General features: G+C 38.8%; 1 protein-coding gene across 3 annotated transcripts in view; it reads right to left on the bottom strand.

Moving 5' to 3' along the window:
• LOC134221652 (cadherin-89D) overlaps window positions 1–20,178 on the bottom strand; it is a 234,960-nt gene that overhangs the window by 43,403 nt on the left and 171,379 nt on the right. For all 3 annotated transcript variants that reach the window (XM_062700843.1, XM_062700851.1, XM_062700856.1), the window contains exon 2: window positions 7,350–7,663. In XM_062700843.1, coding sequence (XP_062556827.1) covers window positions 7,350–7,663 — 314 coding nt within the window. The remainder of the gene's footprint in view (window positions 1–7,349; window positions 7,664–20,178) is intronic.

The following is a 20,178-nucleotide window of genomic DNA, read 5'->3' as shown; positions in this document are numbered from 1 at the left end:
ATGATGTTATAGTTGAAGAAACGGCCTTTTATCCTCAGCTTGCACATCTCTGCGTTGATTGGCTGCCACCCAATCACGCGTTGGCGCATCTTTCCCAGCACTATGAAGCCGGTTCCCAGCTCGTTGGTGGTGCCACAGCTTTGGTAGAAGGTAGCCGCTCGATGCCCGCTTTTCCACACTTTCTGTCCTGTCCAGCAGATTTCCTGCAGCGCTACGACATCAAAGTACGGGGATGTAATTCATCGTAGATTATCCTGTCGCAACCTGCGAAGCCTAGCGACTTGCAGTTCCATGTTCCAAGCTTCCAATCGTGATCCTTTATTCGTCGCCTAGGTCGTTGCCGATTGTATCGAGTCGTATTATCTTCTATGTCGTTCGTAATAGTTGTTTTTAAAGGCGGCTTATTGGTCCTGCGCAAACCTCCTGTCTCGTCGGAGGGCCGTCGTGTCAGGGCTGTTTAGCGTCCCACCTAACACCAGGACTTGGGCTTGTGCGCTTTGAGCGGCACACGGTCACTTTGGCGGAGCCTACTTGCGGATTCATGCAGCTTTTTATAGAGGTTTAACAGGGCCCACTGTCAAACCCCACCACATCCTAGGCAGGCGCCACAGGATGTCTGGTGACTGAAGTTTCGAAGTTTGGAGATTTTAAGTATCACTTTTCTTATTATTTCTTTATTTTTTTTTTATATTTTATATTTTTATTGTTCATTATTTTGTTGGTTTTGAGCCCCCCCTCAATTCTCCGTGATGGAGACTGATGGGGGTGATACAAACTCTGGGAATGATAATGATCCATCTACTGCTCAATCTCATAAACCATTTCGAATCAAAATGTATCCCTCGACTTTTTCTGGCCCATTTGTTGTTTATTTCCGAAAAAAGGAAAAACCAATAAATGTTTTATTGATTTCTTCTGAAGTGTATAAATTATATAAATCAGTTAAAGAAATCAAAAAAAAATCCCTTGATAAATTGAGAGTTGTGTTTGGTTCTCGCAATGATGCCAATGATTTATTGAATTCAAAATTATTTTTCAATTTATACCGAGTATACGCTCCATGCGACTCATGTGAAATCAACGGAATTATTTATGATGAATTTTTAGATTGTTCAGATGTTATCAATCACGGCTCCGGTATTTTCAAAAATAAATCTATTAAAGCGGTTAAGATGTTAGATTGCAATCATTTTTCAAAATTGAAATACTCTGAAAAAGACACTAATTATGAGCATTCTAATTGTATATAAGTAACATTTGCTGGATCTATTCTTCACGATTTTGTTCTTATTGATAATGTTATTTTTAATGTTAGACTTTATTATGCATTGTAATCGTTGTCTTCTTTTTAAGCATACATCACACTTTTGCTCCAACAAACCGAAATGTTCTAAATGCGGTGATGTTCATAATTCGTCTGATTGCGAGAAACAATCTGATGTTTGCATTTATTGTAGAAAAATTCATCATTCATTCAATGATTGTTAAGTTTTCATTTCCAACCAACAAAAATTTAATCAACAATTAAAAAATAAAAATCGATTGTCCTATTCAGAAGTAATTAAATCTTCTGACAATTTTATCTCTTTGAATACATTTGAGCCACTATTAAAAGTTGAAGATGAGAATGTAAATGAAATCAATGATAATTTTGTTTATAAACCTCCTAGCAAAAGAAAAAGAAATCATAGTTCACCCAAAAGACAAGATTACAGTTGCGATCCTCAACCCTCAACATCTTATGATAATAATTTCCCTCATCTTGTTCCTACTTCTAATTCTATTCCTAATTCTCAAAATAATATTCATAATTCTTTTAGAAATAATTACGATCAAACTAATACTAATACTAATCTTCACAGTAATGAATGTAACGATAATTCTGTTTTGAGTATTTTGGAAGATTTAATAGAGCTTTTAGGACTTAGCGATTTTTGGAAAAATATCATTAAAAAATGTCTTCCTTTTTTGGCTTCTATTCTTGAGAAATTAAATTCATGTTGGCCCCTCATTACTTCTATTTTTTCGTCCTAATGGCTTCTAATAACATCAAATTGACCATTTTACATTGGAATTGTCATAGTATTATTTTAAAAATTGATAGATTAAAAACTTTAATATATAATAATAATATAGACATTATTTGAATTAATGAAACATGGTTAGTTCAGGAGAAATCTTTTTGTATTCTTTCATTCAATATTATTCGAAAAGATCGTGATGTTCCATATGGAGGAGTTTTATTTGGCATTCGTAATAATATTGAGTTTAAATATTTAGATATTTCATTAAATTCACAAATTGAATACATTGCAATTTCAATTAATCATTATGGTTTGACGTTTTCAATTATTTGTTTGTATATTCCTCCTAGAGCAAACTTTTCTATTTCTCATTTAAAATATTTATTGGCTGAAATTCCTCCTCCTTTTTATATACTTGGTGATTTTAATGCTCACAATCCTGCTTGGGGTAGTGACAAAACTGATGGTAGAGGTTCATTGATTATGGATTTAATCGATGAACTAAATTTGAATATTCTTAATGACGGCTCATTTACTACAATTGCTGTTCCCCTGATCGTCATTCATGTATAGATCTATCGCTTTGTTCTACTTCATTATCCATGAACTCTTTTTGGAAAATCATTGATGACCCAAATGGTAGTGATCATTTACCAATAATAATATCAATTTTTAATAAAACTCATAAAGTGGTATCTGAAGAGATTATTATTCCTGATTTAACTGTAAATGTTGATTGGAATAAATTTTCTGATTTAATATCTCATTCATTAAATAACTTTGACAATTCAATTTCACCCCTTCAAAATTATAATATGTTTTAAAAATATTGATCCAATGTTTACAAAAGAGTCAAACTAAAAAAATTTTTTGACTTCCCCAAAGAAAAAAAATCCTACGTTTTGGTGGGATGACGATTGCTCCGTCGCTCTGAAAAATAAGTCGTTTGCTTTTAAAAAATTTCGTCAACTAGGATCTAGAGAACACTATTTTCTATATTGCAAAGCAGAAGCACAATTCACTAGAATAACGAAATTCAAAAAAAGAAATTATTGGAAAAATTTCATACAAAATCTCGACAATGATACCTCTTTATCCACATTGTGGTCTGTTGCACGTAATTTAAGAAACTATAATTCTTCGTCTCAACCTATCTTGGAATATACAGAGGATTGGGTTGACCAATTTGCTTCTAAAATTTGTCCTGATTTTGTTCCTTCTTGTTTAGGCTTTAGAAATAATCAAAAATTCAATTATTTTCCAGAACTCAATGCAGAATTTTCTGTTGAAGAAATGGACTTGGCATTATCAGTCACCAAGAATACTGCTCATGGATTAGATAATATAAAATTCATTATATTACAAAAATTACCTTTTGACGGGCAATTGCATTTACTTTCTTTATATAATTCTTTATTCTTTCTTATTCCAAAATATTCTTCCTCTAGAATGGCGCTTCATTAAAGTAGTTAATATTCTTAAGCCTGGTAAAGATCCATCGTTAGTTGATAGTCGTAGACCTATTAGTTTGTTATCATGTATACGTAAACTTATGGAAAGAATGATTTTGAACCGTTTAGAACTGTGGGCTGAAAAAAATCAAATTTATTCGCCTACTCAATATGGCTTCCGGAAAGGTCGCGGTACTCGTGATTGTATTGCGCTTTTATCTTCGCAAATACAATTGTCTTTTAATAAAAAACAAGATGTTGTTGCTACGTTCCTTGATGTTTCTGGTGCGTATGACTCTGTTCTAATTGATCTGCTTTTTAATAAATTGAATGATCTTCATTTACCTTTTATTATTTCCAATTTTTTGTACAATTTATTTTCGTTCAAAATAATGCATTTCTATCATAATGGTTCTTCCAAATTGATTCGTTATAGTTATTTTGGTCTTCCACAAGGATCTTGTTTAAGTCCATTTTTTTATAATTTATTTACTAGTGATATTACTTACTTACTTATGGATCCTGTACACCTCCGGTGGTGCAAAGGGCCGACTTGAAAGATCTCCATCCTGAGCGATGCCCGGCTATCGCTTTAACCTGTTGCCAGGTTAGATTTCGGTCGACTTCTTTTAATTCTTTATTGAGGCTTCTCCGCCATGAGCCTCTAGTGATATTGCTTCCATTATTCCTAATGGTTGTTATTTAATTCAATTTGCTGATGATAATGCTTTATTTATAAGCGGAAGCAGTAGAGAAATCATTCGTCATTTCATGCAATGTTGTTTGGATAATATTGATATTTGGGCACATAACAATGGTTTTAAATTTTCTATTGAGAAAACGAAATTCATTTTATTTTCTCGTAAACATTCTTTAATTAATATCCAACTATATTTAAATGGTCATGAAATAGAACAAGTTTTGACTTATAAATATCTTGGCATCTGGTTTGATGAAAATTTGACGTGGAATACTCATATCAAATATATTCAGACAATTTGTTTGAAACGAATTAATTTCCTTCGTACAATTACTGGTACTTGGTGGGTGCTCATCCTCTGATTTAATAACACTTTATAAAACTACTATTCACTCAGTCATGGAATATGGTTGTTTTGCTTTTGGAAATGCTGTTCAAACATTTTTTTCCAAACTTGAGAAAATACAATTCCGAAGTTTAAGAATTTGTTTAAAACTAATGAATTCCACTCATACCAAATCAATAGAGGTTTTAGCTGGTGTTATTCCTCTGAAAATTCGTTTTGATGAGTTGAATTGTAAATTTTTGCTGAATTGTATGGCCAATAATCATCCAATGATTTGTACATTGAAGTCTTTACTTGAAATAAATCCCACTAGTAGAATTCTGTGTTCATTTATTTATTGTTCCGCTGAAAACATTGTTCCAATTTCTTGTGATGATTTTTATAAATTAAGTATAAATGTTCATTCATATCGTCCATATGTAGATTTATCTTTATTTGAATAACTGAAGTATATTCCTAATCATCTTTATTCAAATTTTTTAAATTTATTATTCGAACGGAGATTCATTGGGGTCAATTCTGACCAATTTTATTTTACAGATGGTTCTTTAATTAGAAATACTGCTGGATTTGGTGTATATAATAATCATTTAGCTCATTTTTATAAGTTAAAATCACCTTGTTCTGTGTTCATAGCTGAGTTGAATGCTTTGTATTTTGCATGTTGTTTGATTAAAAATCTCGAGCCGAACATATTTTTTATTTTTTCTGATAGCTTAAGTTGCTTACATGCTTTAGATTCAATGAATTTCAGCTTCAAAATTAATCGTACTATTTTGAAGCTCAAAGAATTACTATTAAATTTATATTCCAAAGGTTTTGTTATTAAATTTGTGTGGATTCCTGCTCATTGCAATATTTATGGCAACGAACAAGCTGATGCGTTGGCAAATTTAGGCGTTTTTCGTGGAATTATTATCAATCGGGATATATTTCCGGATGAATATTTTTCCAAATTAAAGAAAAAATCGATAAATAACTGGCAAATTTCATGGAATTGTAGTGATAAAGGACGTTATTGCCATTCCATTTGTCTGAAGGTAAATCATTTTCCTTGGTTTAAAAATTTGCCTGTCGGACGAAATTTCATTTGCATATTTTCACGACTTATGTCTAACCATTTATAAGTCATTTATATCGTATCAATATGAATGACACTAATCTTTGTGATTGTGGAATATCATATGAAGACATTGATCACATAGTTCTTGTTTGTTCCCGATATGTTTTACCTAGGAAAAAATTCATTGATAACATTACTAACTTAGGCTATTCTGTTCCAACTTCCATTCGTGACGTCCTTGCTCATAGAAATATAATGATAATGAAACATATATTAGTCTTTTTCAGTGATATTTTTTATAATATTTGATACTTTTTCGTTTCCCTTGTTCTTATTTTATTTCAGATTTTTGATCTAAGGAACCCCCTTCGTATCTCGTCCTGGTGTGATTTGGCTCCGATATGGATTTCTTCCTGATGATAAATATATATATATATATTTTTATTTATTGTAATGTTTATTATAACGTTTTTTTGAAAAGATGAAGAGGTTTTGTGCCTTTTTGAGAAAGAATTCGAAAGGAATTCACTCAAAGGGGCTTTTCCCTCTTCCTAAATTTTGGTTAAAATAAATAATAATAATAATAATAAATGCATAAATTCAGGCAAAATACATATTTAAGAAAGTTAGTTTACAAACAAAAGGTTAAGAATTGTACTTTAGACCATATTCGGCATTAAAACGCATATCGTCGTGCGGGGCTTCTTTTGACAAATCAATGGCTACTTTGGACATTTTAAAACAAGAATTATAACGAAAATAACAATAAAATTGTCATTATCACCAATTGGGTGTCTTGTTGATAGTTTGATGGCAACTTTATGTTTCAAATTTGGTATTTTTTCCGTTTAATTTTTTCAAAAAATCAAAAATCCAAAGTAGCCCCCGGAGTCAAAAGAAGCCCCGCACGACGGTATCAGGAGAGTGACCTCAAATATATGACCGGTTCATCATATAGTAGGTAAATACAAACTTTTGGCCGATACACACCATGCACTTGAGTAAACATATTGATTTTTAAAAATACACCCAGGTTTTTTTTACACGGTTGGAATTCATCAATTTCTCGGTAAACCTGAACTTTCACAGCTTTTTAAATACCCTCTGAATTTTCTTTGATTTTTTGTGAATTTTTTCGTGGGGTCAACTCATTGTTTCATTGACGCTGAAGGTCTTAAACGACTAAAACCAAACCGTGTAAAAAAAACCTGGGTGTAAAACAAAAATTTTCCGCCAAAATTTCATTAATGCTTCTCATTAATGCTTTTCGAAAATTTGTGGGCTAAATTTCGAGAAAAGTCAAATAAATTTAAGAAAAATGTGTATCTTAAAGTAATATTTTAGTAGATGAAAAATTAAAAATTGTTCGTTTCAAACACCTACGATGCAAGATCCACTCACAATCTATATGTACTGAGCTAACAATACCCGAAATCGGATGTAAGACGGCAAAAATATGGCTAAAAACTTTTGCCTATATTTTTCGAGGGTGAACCCAAACTTTTGGCCAGGAGTGTAGATAGACGCTATTGATAATTCGAAGAATAAAACTCTCATTATCTACGCAGAATAGCAACTAAGAATTTTATAATCATCCTGTTACATCCATCCAATTACGAATAGAATGACCGAAAATCAGCAAAATAGATATGGCCGACAGCTTGAGGAAAAATATTGCATATCCAAAGAAATATATCAATATATCGCTATGTTGAAGAATTTCCAATTACTAGATCTAAAACACGGTATTCCACCCCATACTCACATTGTCATGCTTCATACTCATCGACGTCCCGCTGCAAAACACGCTGAACTTCAGTATGCTCTGCGGATTGTCGTTATCCACCAGCTGGTCGAGACTGCGGTTCAGTATCACACTGACCACCGTGTTGTTCACCTCCTTCAGCTTGAAGTACTCCGAATCGCTGGAGTTCTCGGTCCGGGCGATCAGAATCGAGTTCCTCGGATAGGCGTACAGCGACACGATTTCGCCTCCGACGGGGAAATCCTCCTTCAGCCGGAGAAACTGCACTCCATCCGATTTGGTGCGCAGGTTGCTTTTCGAGTAGAGTTTGCAAGCTGCGATGGAAAAAGGAGAATAATAAAACAGGATTTAGTGAAATATGGAAAAACGTTGGCGTTCGATGCTACTGGAATTCCGAACCGGTCGATTGATTAGTTGAGAATATTGTAGATTGAATATGTAAATCGACACCATTGAGCTAATCGTCTGCCTAATGGCGGGACAGATTCCTTATTATCGAATTCTATTTGTCATGTCTATTCATGAATTGATTGTGTATGTAAATTTATTGTCGGTTCAACCAGCGGTGCGTCAATAGCAAAAATGCTTTTCGATCGGAATGAGACTGCGTTTCTTTCGTCGTTATTGGAATCGATTAACGACTCCTAACATCTCAATCTTCGCATGGAAACAAATGCACGACGGAGATGAAATAATATTAATTAAGCAGAAGTCATTTATCACTCCAGTAAGGCAGCTGCACTTAACTAGATGGAAGTAAGCTACAACAGTGAAAAGCAAAATAAAATGAGACGTAGCTAAATTTAAATTCGATTATATCAATTCTATGGAATGATTAATTGGTCTGGAAGATCAAGTGTGAATCAAATCAACTTCTATTTGGAGTCTTGGAATGAACTCCTCTTGACTGGTACATAAGCTCTTCTCGTTTCAAGAGGGAGAACTCAGAATAACGGAGCAGTTCGCAATTTTCCCAAAAATAGCGTGGCTGGCGCTCACATGCAGGGTTCATGTAAATAACAACTGCAAATAAGCAAAACTAAAACCCTAGACGACTGAAGTTAAAATTGTCGAAATGACATCGTTTGAAATTTAAAATTAATAATGACGTCACTTACACTTCTAGTATACTTTTCCTGCACGAAAATTTTAAACAATGTCAGATCGGTTCGGTACCGGCTGTCAATTGGAACATTGTCAATTTTTGGAACTTAAACTGCATCTCCGCCGACAACTCTTTTGGAAAATCTTTAAGCGAGTTTTTTGGCAGTTTCTTCGCAAATTTCGCAGGGAGTTCTTAAGATTTGATCAATCCTGAATTTTTAAGTCTATCTTAGCATAAAAATAGGGAATACCAGTTGACCGGTCGATTTGAAGAAACTTTTTGAAATTTGAACAGATCTAATACCTAAACGCTTCGATTGGAATTTTACGCTTTTTGGAGCGAATGGCGAATGAGCGAAACTGCGTGAAAAACTCAAGCGTGATGCTCTTCCTGCAGAATCGCAAGCGAGTTAGCTTGCCCATGAGGCTTTGATGATTGAGATTTGAACGATTGATTCTACCAACACTGCCCTTGCTGGCCTCAGGGGGTACCTCGAACAAAAATGCGTAATGGCGGATGTATTTTTCTTCTTCTTCATTGACATTACATCCCCCAATGGGACATTGCCGCCTCGCAGCTTAGTGTTCATTAAGCACTTCCACAGTTATTAACTGCGAGGTTTCTTAGCCAAGTTACCATTTTTGCATTCGTATATCATGAGTAGGGGTGGTGGAAATTCGCGATTTCGCGGAAGCCGCGAAATTTGATGTTAGCCGCGAAATTTAAACATTATCGCGAAAAACTGTGACATTAACCTTTCCTGTCAATAATTTTATTCCATTCTATTGCCTCAGCCAAATGTTTCAAATCTATTTTTTCTCATTCTCATTTCCCTCGAGAAAATGTCGTTTTAATGAAATCATAGCCGAACCAGCCGGCGTTGATAAAGAAAGTGTATCATTGCCCCCTACACCGGTCATAACGAGATGGAATAGTTGGCATTTAGTGTAATCTACCATGCTCAATATGTGACTTACTACCGAAAATTCATCGAACATGAACTCGAAGTATCAGCTGCCACAAATGCTTTGACTGAGCTCCAAGAACTGCTCCAGGACCGAGTAATAAAGGAAAAGATTGGTTTCATCAGTCAAATCACTTTTAAACTGGTTGAGGTCTTGACTTGGTTCGAAAGTCGTCACGTGAGGATTCATTTGGCCTACAACAAAATCATGGATTTGCTTGCAGGTATTTTTACAATTTCATTTGTTTTAGTCTCATATTAATTTGATATCTGTCTATTCCTAGAAACTCGGTAGATGTTGAACGTACAACGTACAGCCAGTACAATTTAATCAACACTTCCCAGCGCCAAAAGTAGACGGAAAAAAATTTGACCAACCAAGTGCTTTTGACCAGTAATACAAAGAAATAATAAAAAAAAATAATTTGAAATTAATGAACGCAACAATGTAAATAAATATGGAATCTACATTGCCTTTTCTATTTTTTTGTACAGAAATATAATTTACTGCGAAATTTCCGCGAATTTTAAGATATTCTGAATTGGCTGTCCGCGAAATTTTGAACATTTTGCCGCGAATTTCCACCAAGGCTAACACGATGATACATTTTATGCCCAGGAAAGTCGAGAAAATTTCCAATCCGATAATTTACTAGACCGGACCGGGGAATCGATCCCAGCCACCTTCAGCATGGTCTTGTTTTGTAGCCGCGCATCTTACCGCACGGCTAAAGTAAGCCCCATGAACACGTTCTGATTAGCCGAGAGAACATAAAACAAGTTTTATGAACATTATTATGATGAACTGATGCAAAAAAAATGGTTGCAAAGCGACCAACAACCAAACGTTTCGACAATTCACTCTCGGTCATTACATGGCGCAGTAGAAGTTCCCAAATTGAATTGTGATTATATTGAACGGCATGTGAATCATTTGGAATTCAATAAAAATAAAATTCAAACAAATGCATTTGTCGATTTGGATTTGTAGAAAATTTACAAAAGTTTACAAAAGAAAATGGCAACTTATATCCATAGCGAATATGAACAAATTTACTCCGATACACACAAATTAACATGAGGACTCTTTGCAATATAAGATTGCTGGAGCGAGATGTCTACGGTTTAAAAAGCCAGAGAGAGAGGGGTCTCTGTGGAGAAAGATATTCGGAGCGAGAGGTATCCAGAACTGAGAAATAGCTATGCGAGAGCTACGCAATTTGTAAATTATCCTAAAAAAACTGAGACAGAGAGAGCTGTGTTACAAAAAAAAAATCATGAGAAAGTATTGCTGAGCAGAAGTACAATTTTCGAGGTTTTCAAAATGGATTGAACAAAAGGGTTTTTTTTTTGCAAGTTTAGGAATGAATTAATTGATATGATTTTAATGTCTTTTCACTAACGCAACAGATGCTTGACACATCACTTTTAAGTGAATTGATTCAAATATAAAGTGAAATTGAATCGGATTATATTTAACCTTAACTGGAGTTGGAATGGATATAAATGAAATCGCAAATAAATAGATCGAATTTTTAAGAATGTGTTTGTTTAAAAAATGTTGGAACAATAAAAATTAATCTAAAAAAAAAATTGGAATGGATTTATTAAAGTATGTTGAGCATGAACCCAAATTGAAACAAATCTCATTGTAATTTTTTGAGGCGCTTTGCTATACGTACGTACTTTGGTTTGTAATTGGTTCGGATTCGGACTAGATTAGTATTGAATTTGACTTGGATTGGGATGTGACTTGGATTTGGATTTGACTTGGATTTGAATTTGACTTGGATTATATTTGGATTGGATTTGGACAAGGTTTGGATTGCTTATTGATTTGGATTTGATTTTGATTTGAATTTTTTTTTTTTTCCCCCTGTTGGGTATTTTAATCACTGCGACCATTTGTTAGATCTATTGTGATATATGCCCCATTTCATATAGCTTTGTCAAGTTGATGCATCATTGCTATGTAGAGCAATTGCATCACCTTGACTACCAGCGTCTTCCCAATACGGTATTATGGTTCTGATGAATCGTACTACCAAATTGGGACTTGTTCTCCAAACTTCAGAGGGTTCTATCAACCCCCTGTTGAAAAACTGTAATCTTTTTTTTTTAAATTGCCGGACAATGGCATAACAGATGTTCCGAGTCTTCCACATGTATACCGCAGAAGCGACATACATCATCTTGAAGTTTTCCTAGCAGCTTCAAGTGATAACGGCTCGGGCAATGGCCTGTTACAAGACCTGTATATGTGTTAAGATCTTTTTTTGAAAGATCTAAGATTTTGCGAGTGATAAATACGTTTGGTGTGATGAAACGTTTAGACCTCGCAATCAAGGTGTTCTTCCAAATGTCCTCTATTTTTGAATGTTCCCAAGATTTCAGTTCCATTCTAAGAGAACACGCAGATACACCACAAAAAGGTTCTGGACCCATGAATTGTCGAGATGAACCAAGTCTTGCCAGCATATCAGCTTGTTCATTGCCTTCAATGCCACAATGACCAGGAACCCAATATAGGTTCACTTTGTTACGACTACCCAAGGTTTGGAGTGACTGAACACATTCCCAAACGAGTTTAGATGTGCATCTTGCTGATTTCAGAGCATTCAATGCTGCTTGACTATCAGACATTATGCAAATATTTGAATGCCTGTAATTTCGACGTATGCATAAATTAGAGCATTCAAGAATAGCCTGAACTTCAGCTTGGAAAACAGATGGCCACTTTCCCATGGGAATCGAAATATTCGTCCCTGGGCCAGTCACGCCTGCTCCAACTTGATTGTTCAGTTTTGAACCATCGGTGTAAAACACAATCGATCCTGAACGAAGATTTGGTCCACCATTTGTCCATGTGCTTCGCTCAAGATTAATTACATCAAAACATCGATAAAAGTTGTATCTTCTTCTCATCCAATCATCGTTGTTTGTGATCAGTGAGTTGATACTTATTTTGTTTAGAATACTAAGATGTCCTGTTAGGTCACCTTCGAAGAGGTTTGAATCTCTTTTGATCTTCAAAGCACTCTTCTCTGCTTCTAATTGAATAAATTGATCCAATGGTAGCACGTGGAGCAAAGCATCTAGTGCTGTGTTCGGCGTGCTTCTCATCGCACCAGTTATTGAAAGAGTAGCTAATCTTTGAAGTTTTCCCAACTTCTTCTGTACCACCCTTTCTTTTGTTTTTGGCCACCATACTAATGCGGCATATGATATTCTGGGTTTCACAATCGCCGTATAAATCCATTGAATCATTTTTGGCTTTAGTCCCCACTTTTTACCGAACGTCGCCTTACTTTATCCATAAAGCATTTGTAGCTTTGCTTAATGCTTCTTCAAGATGTAAGTTCCAATTCAGCTTACTGTCAAGTCGAACGCCAAGATGCTTGACTGAGTTTGAAAGTTTCAAATCTGCTCCTTTCAGTTTTAATGTAGGTAAAGAATAATTTCTTCTCCTTGTAAACGCCACTAGTGTGGCCTTTGAAGGGTTTATGTTTAATCCTTCGTTTTCACACCATAATGTGATGAAATTTAGGGCAATTTGCATTCTATTAGAAATAACACAGTCATATTTTCCTCTCACCAATATAACTATATCATCTGCGAAGCCAATTATCTCGAAGCCTCGAGCCTCCAGTTGTTTGAGAAGATCGTCAACGATTAAAGACCACAATAGAGGTGATAGTACGCCTCCTTGAGGGCACCCTATTACTGCTCTCACACTAATTGATGAGCTTCCAAGGTTTTCCGATATTTCTCGTTTTGATAACATCTCGCCAATCCAGTCAACAATGCATACATCGAAACCTCGTTTCAACATAGCATTCTTCATTGAACTGTGAGATGTGTTATCGAATGCTCCTTCAATGTCGAGGAACGCTGCAAGTGAAATTTCTTTTGCTGCAAAAGATCTTTCTAACTTTGTAACTAACTTGTGAAGCGCTGTTACTGAAGATTTACCCTGATATGCAAACTGATTTTTGCTCAGAGGAGTATTCGTTAAATAAGATGATTTTATGTGCTCATCTATTAGTTTTTCCATTATTTTTAGTATAATGGACGATAAGCTAATCGGTCTGAATGATTTTGGGGATGATTTATCCTTCTTATTAGCTTTTGGGATAAATGTGACACGCACTCCCCGCCATGCAGTCGGAATATAGCCTAATATTAAGATCGATTGAAACATCTTAGTCCGAACGGGTGTTCTGTAGTAGTACAGGAAAAATTCCATCCCTACCTGGAGATTTGAAGGGTTCAAGTGAATCAATCGCCCATTCAACCTTCTGTTCAATGAATATTTCATTGGCCAGAATGCCAGCATTGCTCCTGGTGCAATTCATCCCAGTGACTTTATTCGATTGTTGAATATCTCGCCTGGCTTCATTAACACCAGTTTGCGTAACAGATGCATTCTGGTCTTCATGTGAATTGATGATAGAACACGGGAAGTGTGTTTGCATCATTACTTCTAATGTTTCATAAGTTGTCTTGGTAAAAGACCCGTCATCTTTTTTAATAGTCCCAAGACCATTTGTGTGATCTTTAGCAAGGACTTTCTGCAATCTAGCAGCTACTGGAGTACTTTCAATGTTTTCACAAGTGTGCATCCAATTTATCCTTTTAGATCTTCGAATTTCTATTGTAAGCAGTTAGGGATTCTTTGTATTGTTCCCACTGTTGTGTACGTTTAGCCCGGTTAAAGAGTTTCCGGGTTTTTTTCCGCATCTTTTGTAAATTGGTATTCCACCAAGATACGTCTCTATTTGAAGAACGTTTCTTAGCAGCGCAGCTGACTTGAAAAGCTTTCAGTATCAAGCAAGAAAGTTGCTTAGAACTTTTTTCAAGTCCATGACTAGTATTTAATGAGGTGCTTAAGTTTTCCGCCTCACTAGCCAAGTTTGAGATATAATATTCCCAGTTAGTTTTCCTGGGATCTCTTTTGGTTTCTATGAGTTGATTTCCAGCCTCATATTCAAATAATATGTGCATGTGATCAGATAGAGATATTTCTTCTGATACATGCCAATTTTTGATTTTTTCCGAAAGTGTATGACTACACAAGGTTAAATCAAGAACTTCTTGCCTGATGGCATTTGAAAAAGTGGGTTTGTTCCCCTGTTACATATATCTACATCATTTTTTGCAATATAGTCGAACAGGTTTTCACCTCTTTGTTGATATCCGAACTAGCCCAAATAGTGTGATGAGCGTTTGCGTCACAACCTGATAATGAAAGCTTTATTTTGCTTCCTGCAATATGAAATAAAAGCAGCTACTTCTGGTGGAGGCACATCGTCAGCATCTCCCGGAAAGTATGCTGAGGCGACAAATATTTCCGTTTTTCCACGAATTGTCGGTACCTCCATCATAACCGCAACAATATCTCGTTCAATAAACTCTGTAATTGGAAGCACTTTTGTTCTTCCATTCACCAAAATTGCAGCCCTGGGAGGTTGCTGTCCTGTTTTGTAAAATACTTTAGAAGTATTTGTAGGAATTCCCAATATTCTACTATTGTTCGTCCATGGCTCCTGAATTAACGCGATATCCAGTTTGCTCTCAGCAAGTCTCTTACAAAGTACAGCTGTTATGCTGCCAGCATCGTTGAGAGATCGTTCGTCTCACTGTCTCGCTGTGTTTCAACACTCGCTCGCTAAGGCAGAACAATAAAACAGTTGTTGCTGTACCTACCGTCATCACTCCATACGTTTGGATGGATAGGTCGATGCAGCAATAAATTATGTTTTTTTCACTTTGAACACTTTGGCTCAATGATGGGTTATGAAAAGCACTTCAGCACTATTCCAATTAATGTCCATAGATGAATAAACTAATTATCCATCACAGACCATAACTTGCATGCAAGATGTTCTTTTTCTTTCTTTTGCACACTATCACTTGTTTCCTCCCTAAAAAGTGCACTTCACTGGGAGTTCTAACTATTATTTCATAATGAAAAGTTGCAGTTTTTCGCCTGCTTGCACGATTTACGCGATTATTAGCACTTGATCCACCGATTTACAAACCACTCCCGAATTTATTCACTCGATTTCGGTAGTAATTTCGGTTGATTTTTATGCCGAACAAATCACGTCACTAATTATCGGCAGTGTTGCCGTTTTCTTCTTCTTGCCGATTTGAATTGGATTTGTATTGGATTTTTATTGGATAGGGTGTTTTGGATTTGAGCTGGAATTCGATTAGATTTGAATACGATTTGTTCAATTTGGATTCGGATTGGAGTTGGATTGCATTTTAATTTGATTTGGATTACATTTGGATTGGATTGGGATTATATTTGGATTGGATTTGGATTGGATTTTAATTAGATTTAGATTGGATTCGGAATTAGATTTATATTGGATTAGATTTAATGGAATTGGATCTGGATTGGATTTGGGTTTGGATTGGATTTAGATTTGGATTGGATTTGGATTAGATTTGGATTGGATTCGGATTGTATTTGGATTGGATTTGGATCGGATTTAGATTGCGTTTGTATTAAATTTGAATATGATTCGGATTTGATTTTAATTGGATTCGGAATGGGATTTTGGTTGGATTTTGATTTGTTTAGAGTTGGATTAGATTTGGATTGGATTTGAATTAGATTGGATTTAGATTGGATCGGATTTTGATTTGGATTGAAATTGGATTTGGATTGGATTTGGAACGTATTTGTATTGGATTTGGAAAAGATTTAGATTGGGTTTGGGTAAGATTTGACTTGACCTAGAATTGGATTGGATTTGGACAAGATTTGGATTGATTTTGGATTTGGATTGGATTTTGATTTGGATTGGATTTGGATTGGATTGGGTGATTTGGATTTAAGTAGGAATTGGATAAGATTAGTATTGGATTTGAATTGGATTCGGAGTTGGACTTGGATTGCATTTTGTATGGATTCGGATTGCATTTAAGTTGGATTTGGATTGGATTTTAATTAGATTTAGATCGGATTCAGAAATAGATTTGTAATGGATTAGATTTAAAGGAATTGGATCACGATTGGATTTGGATTGGATCTGAATTGGATTTGAACAGGATCTGGATTTTGATTTTGATTGGATTTGAAAATGGATTGCATTTGTTTTGGATTTGAATAGGATTTGGATTGAATTTGGATTGTATTTGGATTGGATTGTGTTTGGATAGGATTTGGATCGGATTTAGTTTGCGAAAGGAGGCTTCCGAGCCTCTTGAAAGGAGGCTTCCGAGCCTCTTGAAAGGAGGCTTCCGAGCCTCTTGAAAGGAGGCTTCCGAGCCTCTTGGAAGGAGGCATCCAAGCTTCTTGAAAGGAGGCTTCCAAGTCTCTTGGAAGGAGGCTTCCGAGCCTCTTGGAAGGAGGCTCTGAGCCTCTTGGAAGGAGGCTTTGAGCCTCTTGGAAGGAGGCTTCTGAGCCTCTTGGAAGGAGGCTTCCGAACCTCTTGAAGGAGGCTTCTGAGCCTCTTGGAAGGAGGCTTCGAGGCCTCTTGGAAGGAGGCTCTGAGCCTCTTGGAAGGAGGCTTTGAGCCTCTTGGAAGGAGGCTCTGAGCCTCTTGGAAGGAGGCTTCTGAGCCTCTGGAAGGAGGCCTGAGCCTCTTGGAAGGAGGCCTGAGCCTCTTGGAAGGAGGCTTCTGAGCCTCTTGGAAGGAGGCTTCTGAGCCTCTTGGAAGGAGGCTTGAGCCTCTTGGAAGGAGGCTTCCTGAGCCTCTTGGAAGGAGGCTTGAGCCTCTTGGAAGGAGGCTTCCGAGCCTCTTGGAAGGAGGCTTCTGAGCTCTTGGAAGGAGGCTTCTGAGCCTCTTGGAAGGAGGCTTGAGCCTCTTGGAAGGAGGCTTCTGAGCCTCTTGGAAGGAGGCTTCTGAGCCTCTTGGAAGGAGGCTTCCGAGCCTCTTGGAAGGAGGCTTCTGAGCCTCTTGGAAGGAGGCTTCTGAGGCCTCTTGGAAGGAGGCTTCCGAGCCTCTTGGAAGGAGGCTTGAGCCTCTTGGAAGGAGGCTCTGAGCCTCTTGGAAGGAGGCCTGAGCCTCTTGAAGGAGGCTGGAGCCTCTTGGAAGGAGGCTCTGAGCCTCTTGGAAGGAGGCTCTGAGCCTCTTGGAAGGAGGCTTCTGAGCCTCTTGGAAGGAGGCTTGAGCCTCTTGGAGGGCTGAGCCTCTTGGAAGGAGGCTCTGAGCCTCTGGAAGGAGGCTTCTGAGCCTCTTGGAAGGAGGCTTCTGAGCCTCTTGAAGGAGGCTCTGAGCCTCTTGAAGGAGGCTTCCAGCCTCTTGGAAGGAGGCCTGAGGCCTCTTGGAAGGAGGCTTCCTGAGCCTCTTGAAGGAGGCCTTGAGCCTTGGAAGGAGGCCTGAGCCTCTTGGAAGGAGGCCTGAGCCCTCTTGGAAGGAGGCCTGAGCCTCTTGGAAGGAGGCTTCTGAGCCTCTGGAAGGAGGCTTGAGCCTCTTGAAGGAGGCTCTGAGCCTCTTGAAGGAGGCCTGAGCCTCTTGGAAGGAGGCTTGAGCCTCTTGGAGGCCTGAGCCTCTTGGAAGGAGGCTTCCGAGGCCTCTTGGAAGGAGGCTCTGAGCCTCTTGGAAGGAGGCTTGAGCCTCTTGGAAGGAGGCTTCTGAGCCTCTTGGAAGGAGGCTTCCGAGCCTCTTGGAAGGAGGCTCTGAGCCTCTTGGAAGGAGGCTTGAGCCTCTTGAAGGAGGCTCTGAGCCTCTTGGAAGGAGGCTTCTGAGCCTCTTGGAAGGAGGCTCTGAGCCTCTTGGAAGGAGGCTTCTGAGGCCTCTTGGAAGGAGGCTCTGAGCCTTGGAAGGAGGCTTCTGGAGCCTCTTGGAAGGAGGCTCCGAGCCTCTTGGAAGGAGGCTTCTGAGCCTCTTGGAAGGAGGCCTGAGCCTCTTGGAAGGAGGCTTCTGAGCCTCTTGGAAGGAGGCTTCCTGAGCCTCTTGGAAGGAGGCTTCCTGAGCCTCTCTTGGAAGGAGGCTTCTGAGCCTCTTGGAAGGAGGCTTCTGAGCCTCTTGGAAGGAGGCTTCTGAGCCTCTTGGAAGGAGGCTCTGAGCCTTCTTGGAAGGAGGCCTGAGCCTCTTGGAAGGAGGCTTCTGAGCCTCTTGGAAGGAGGCTTCTGAGCCTCTTGGAAGGAGGCTTGAGCCTCTTGGAAGGAGCCTTCCGGAGCCTATTGGAAGGAGGCTTGAGCCTCTTGGAAGGAGGCTTCTGAGCCTCTTGGAAGGAGGCTCTGGAGCCTCTTGAAAGGAGGCTTCCGAGCCTCTTGAAACGAGGCTTTCGAGCCTCTTGGAAGGAGGATTTGGATTTAGGCTTCCGAGCCTCTTGGAAGGAGGCTTCCGAGCCTCTTGGAAGGAGGCTTCCGAGCCTCTTTGAAAGGAGGCTTCCAAGCCTCTTTGAAAGGAGGCTTCCAAGCCTCTTTGAAAGGAGGCTTCCAAGCCTCTTTGAAAGGAGGCTTCCAAGCCTCTTGAAAGGAGGCTTCCAAGCCTCTTGAAAGGAGGCTTCCAAGCCTCTTGAAAGGAGGCTTCCAAGCCTCTTGAAAGGAGGCTTCCAAGCCTCTTGAAAGGAGGCTTCCAAGCCTCTTGAAGGGAGGCTTCCAAGCCTCTTGAAAGGAGGCTTCCAAGCCTCTTGAAAGGAGGCTTCCAAGCCTCTTGAAAGGAGGCTTCCAAGCCTCTTGAAAGGAGGCTTCCAAGCCTCTTGAAAGGAGGCTTCCAAGCCTCTTGAAAGGAGGCTAAAAAGCCTCTTGAAAGGAGGCTTAAGCCTCTTGAAAGGAGGCTTCCAAGCCTTTTGAAAGGAGACTTCCAAGCCTCTTGAAAGGAGGCTTGATCCTCTTGAAACGAGGCTTGGAGCCTCTTGGAAGGAGGATTTGGATTTAGCCTGAGCCTCTTGGAAGGAGGCTTCTGAGCTGCTTGAAAGGAGGCTTCTGAGCCTCTTGAAAGGAGGCTCTGAGCCTGTTGAAAGGAGGCTTCTGAGCCTCTTGAAAGGAGGCTTCTGAGCCTCTTGAAAGGAGGCTTCTGAGCCTCTTGAAAGGAGGCTCTGAGCCTCTTGAAAGGAGGCTTCCTGAGCTCTCTTGAAAGGAGGCTTCTGAGCCTCTTGAAAGGAGGCTTGAGCCTCTTGAAAGGAGGCTTCTGAGTTCTTGAAAGGAGGCTTCTGAGCCTCTTGAAAGGAGGCTTCTGAGCCTCTTGAAAGGAGGCTTCTGAGCCTCTTGAAAGGAGGCTTCTGAGCCTCTTGAAAGGAGGCTCTGAGCTCTTGAAAGGAGGCTTCTGAGCTCTCTTGAAAGGAGGCTTCTGAGGCCTCTTGAAAGGAGGCTTCTGAGCCTTCTTGAAAGGAGGCCTGAGCTCTTGAAAGGGAGGCTTCTGAGCCTCTTGAAAGGAGGCTTCTGGAGCCTCTTGAAAGGAGGCTCTGAGCCTCTTGGAAAGGAGGCTTCTGAGCCTCTTGAAAGGAGGCTCTGAGCCTCTTGAAAGGAGGCTTCTGAGCTCTTGAAAGGAGGCCTGAGCTCTTGAAAGGAGGCCTGAGCCTCTTGAAAGGAGGCTCTGAGCCTCTTGAAAGGAGGCTTGAGCTCTTGAAAGGAGGCTCTGAGCCTCTTGAAAGGAGGCTTCTGAGCCTCTTGAAAGGAGGCTTCTGAGCTCTTGAAAGGAGGCTTCTGAGCCTCTTGAAAGGAGGCTCTGAGCCTCTTGAAAGGAGGCTTCTGAGCTCTTGAAAGGAGGCTCTGAGCTCTCTTGAAAGGAGGCTCTGAGCCTCTTGAAAGGAGGCTTCTGAGCTCTCTTGAAAGGAGGCTTCTGAGCCTCTTGAAA

This window comes from Armigeres subalbatus, chromosome 1 (genome assembly GCF_024139115.2).
Source record: "Armigeres subalbatus isolate Guangzhou_Male chromosome 1, GZ_Asu_2, whole genome shotgun sequence".
NCBI lineage: Eukaryota > Metazoa > Arthropoda > Insecta > Diptera > Culicidae > Armigeres > Armigeres subalbatus.
This window is presented reverse-complemented; position numbering and strand designations above follow the sequence as displayed.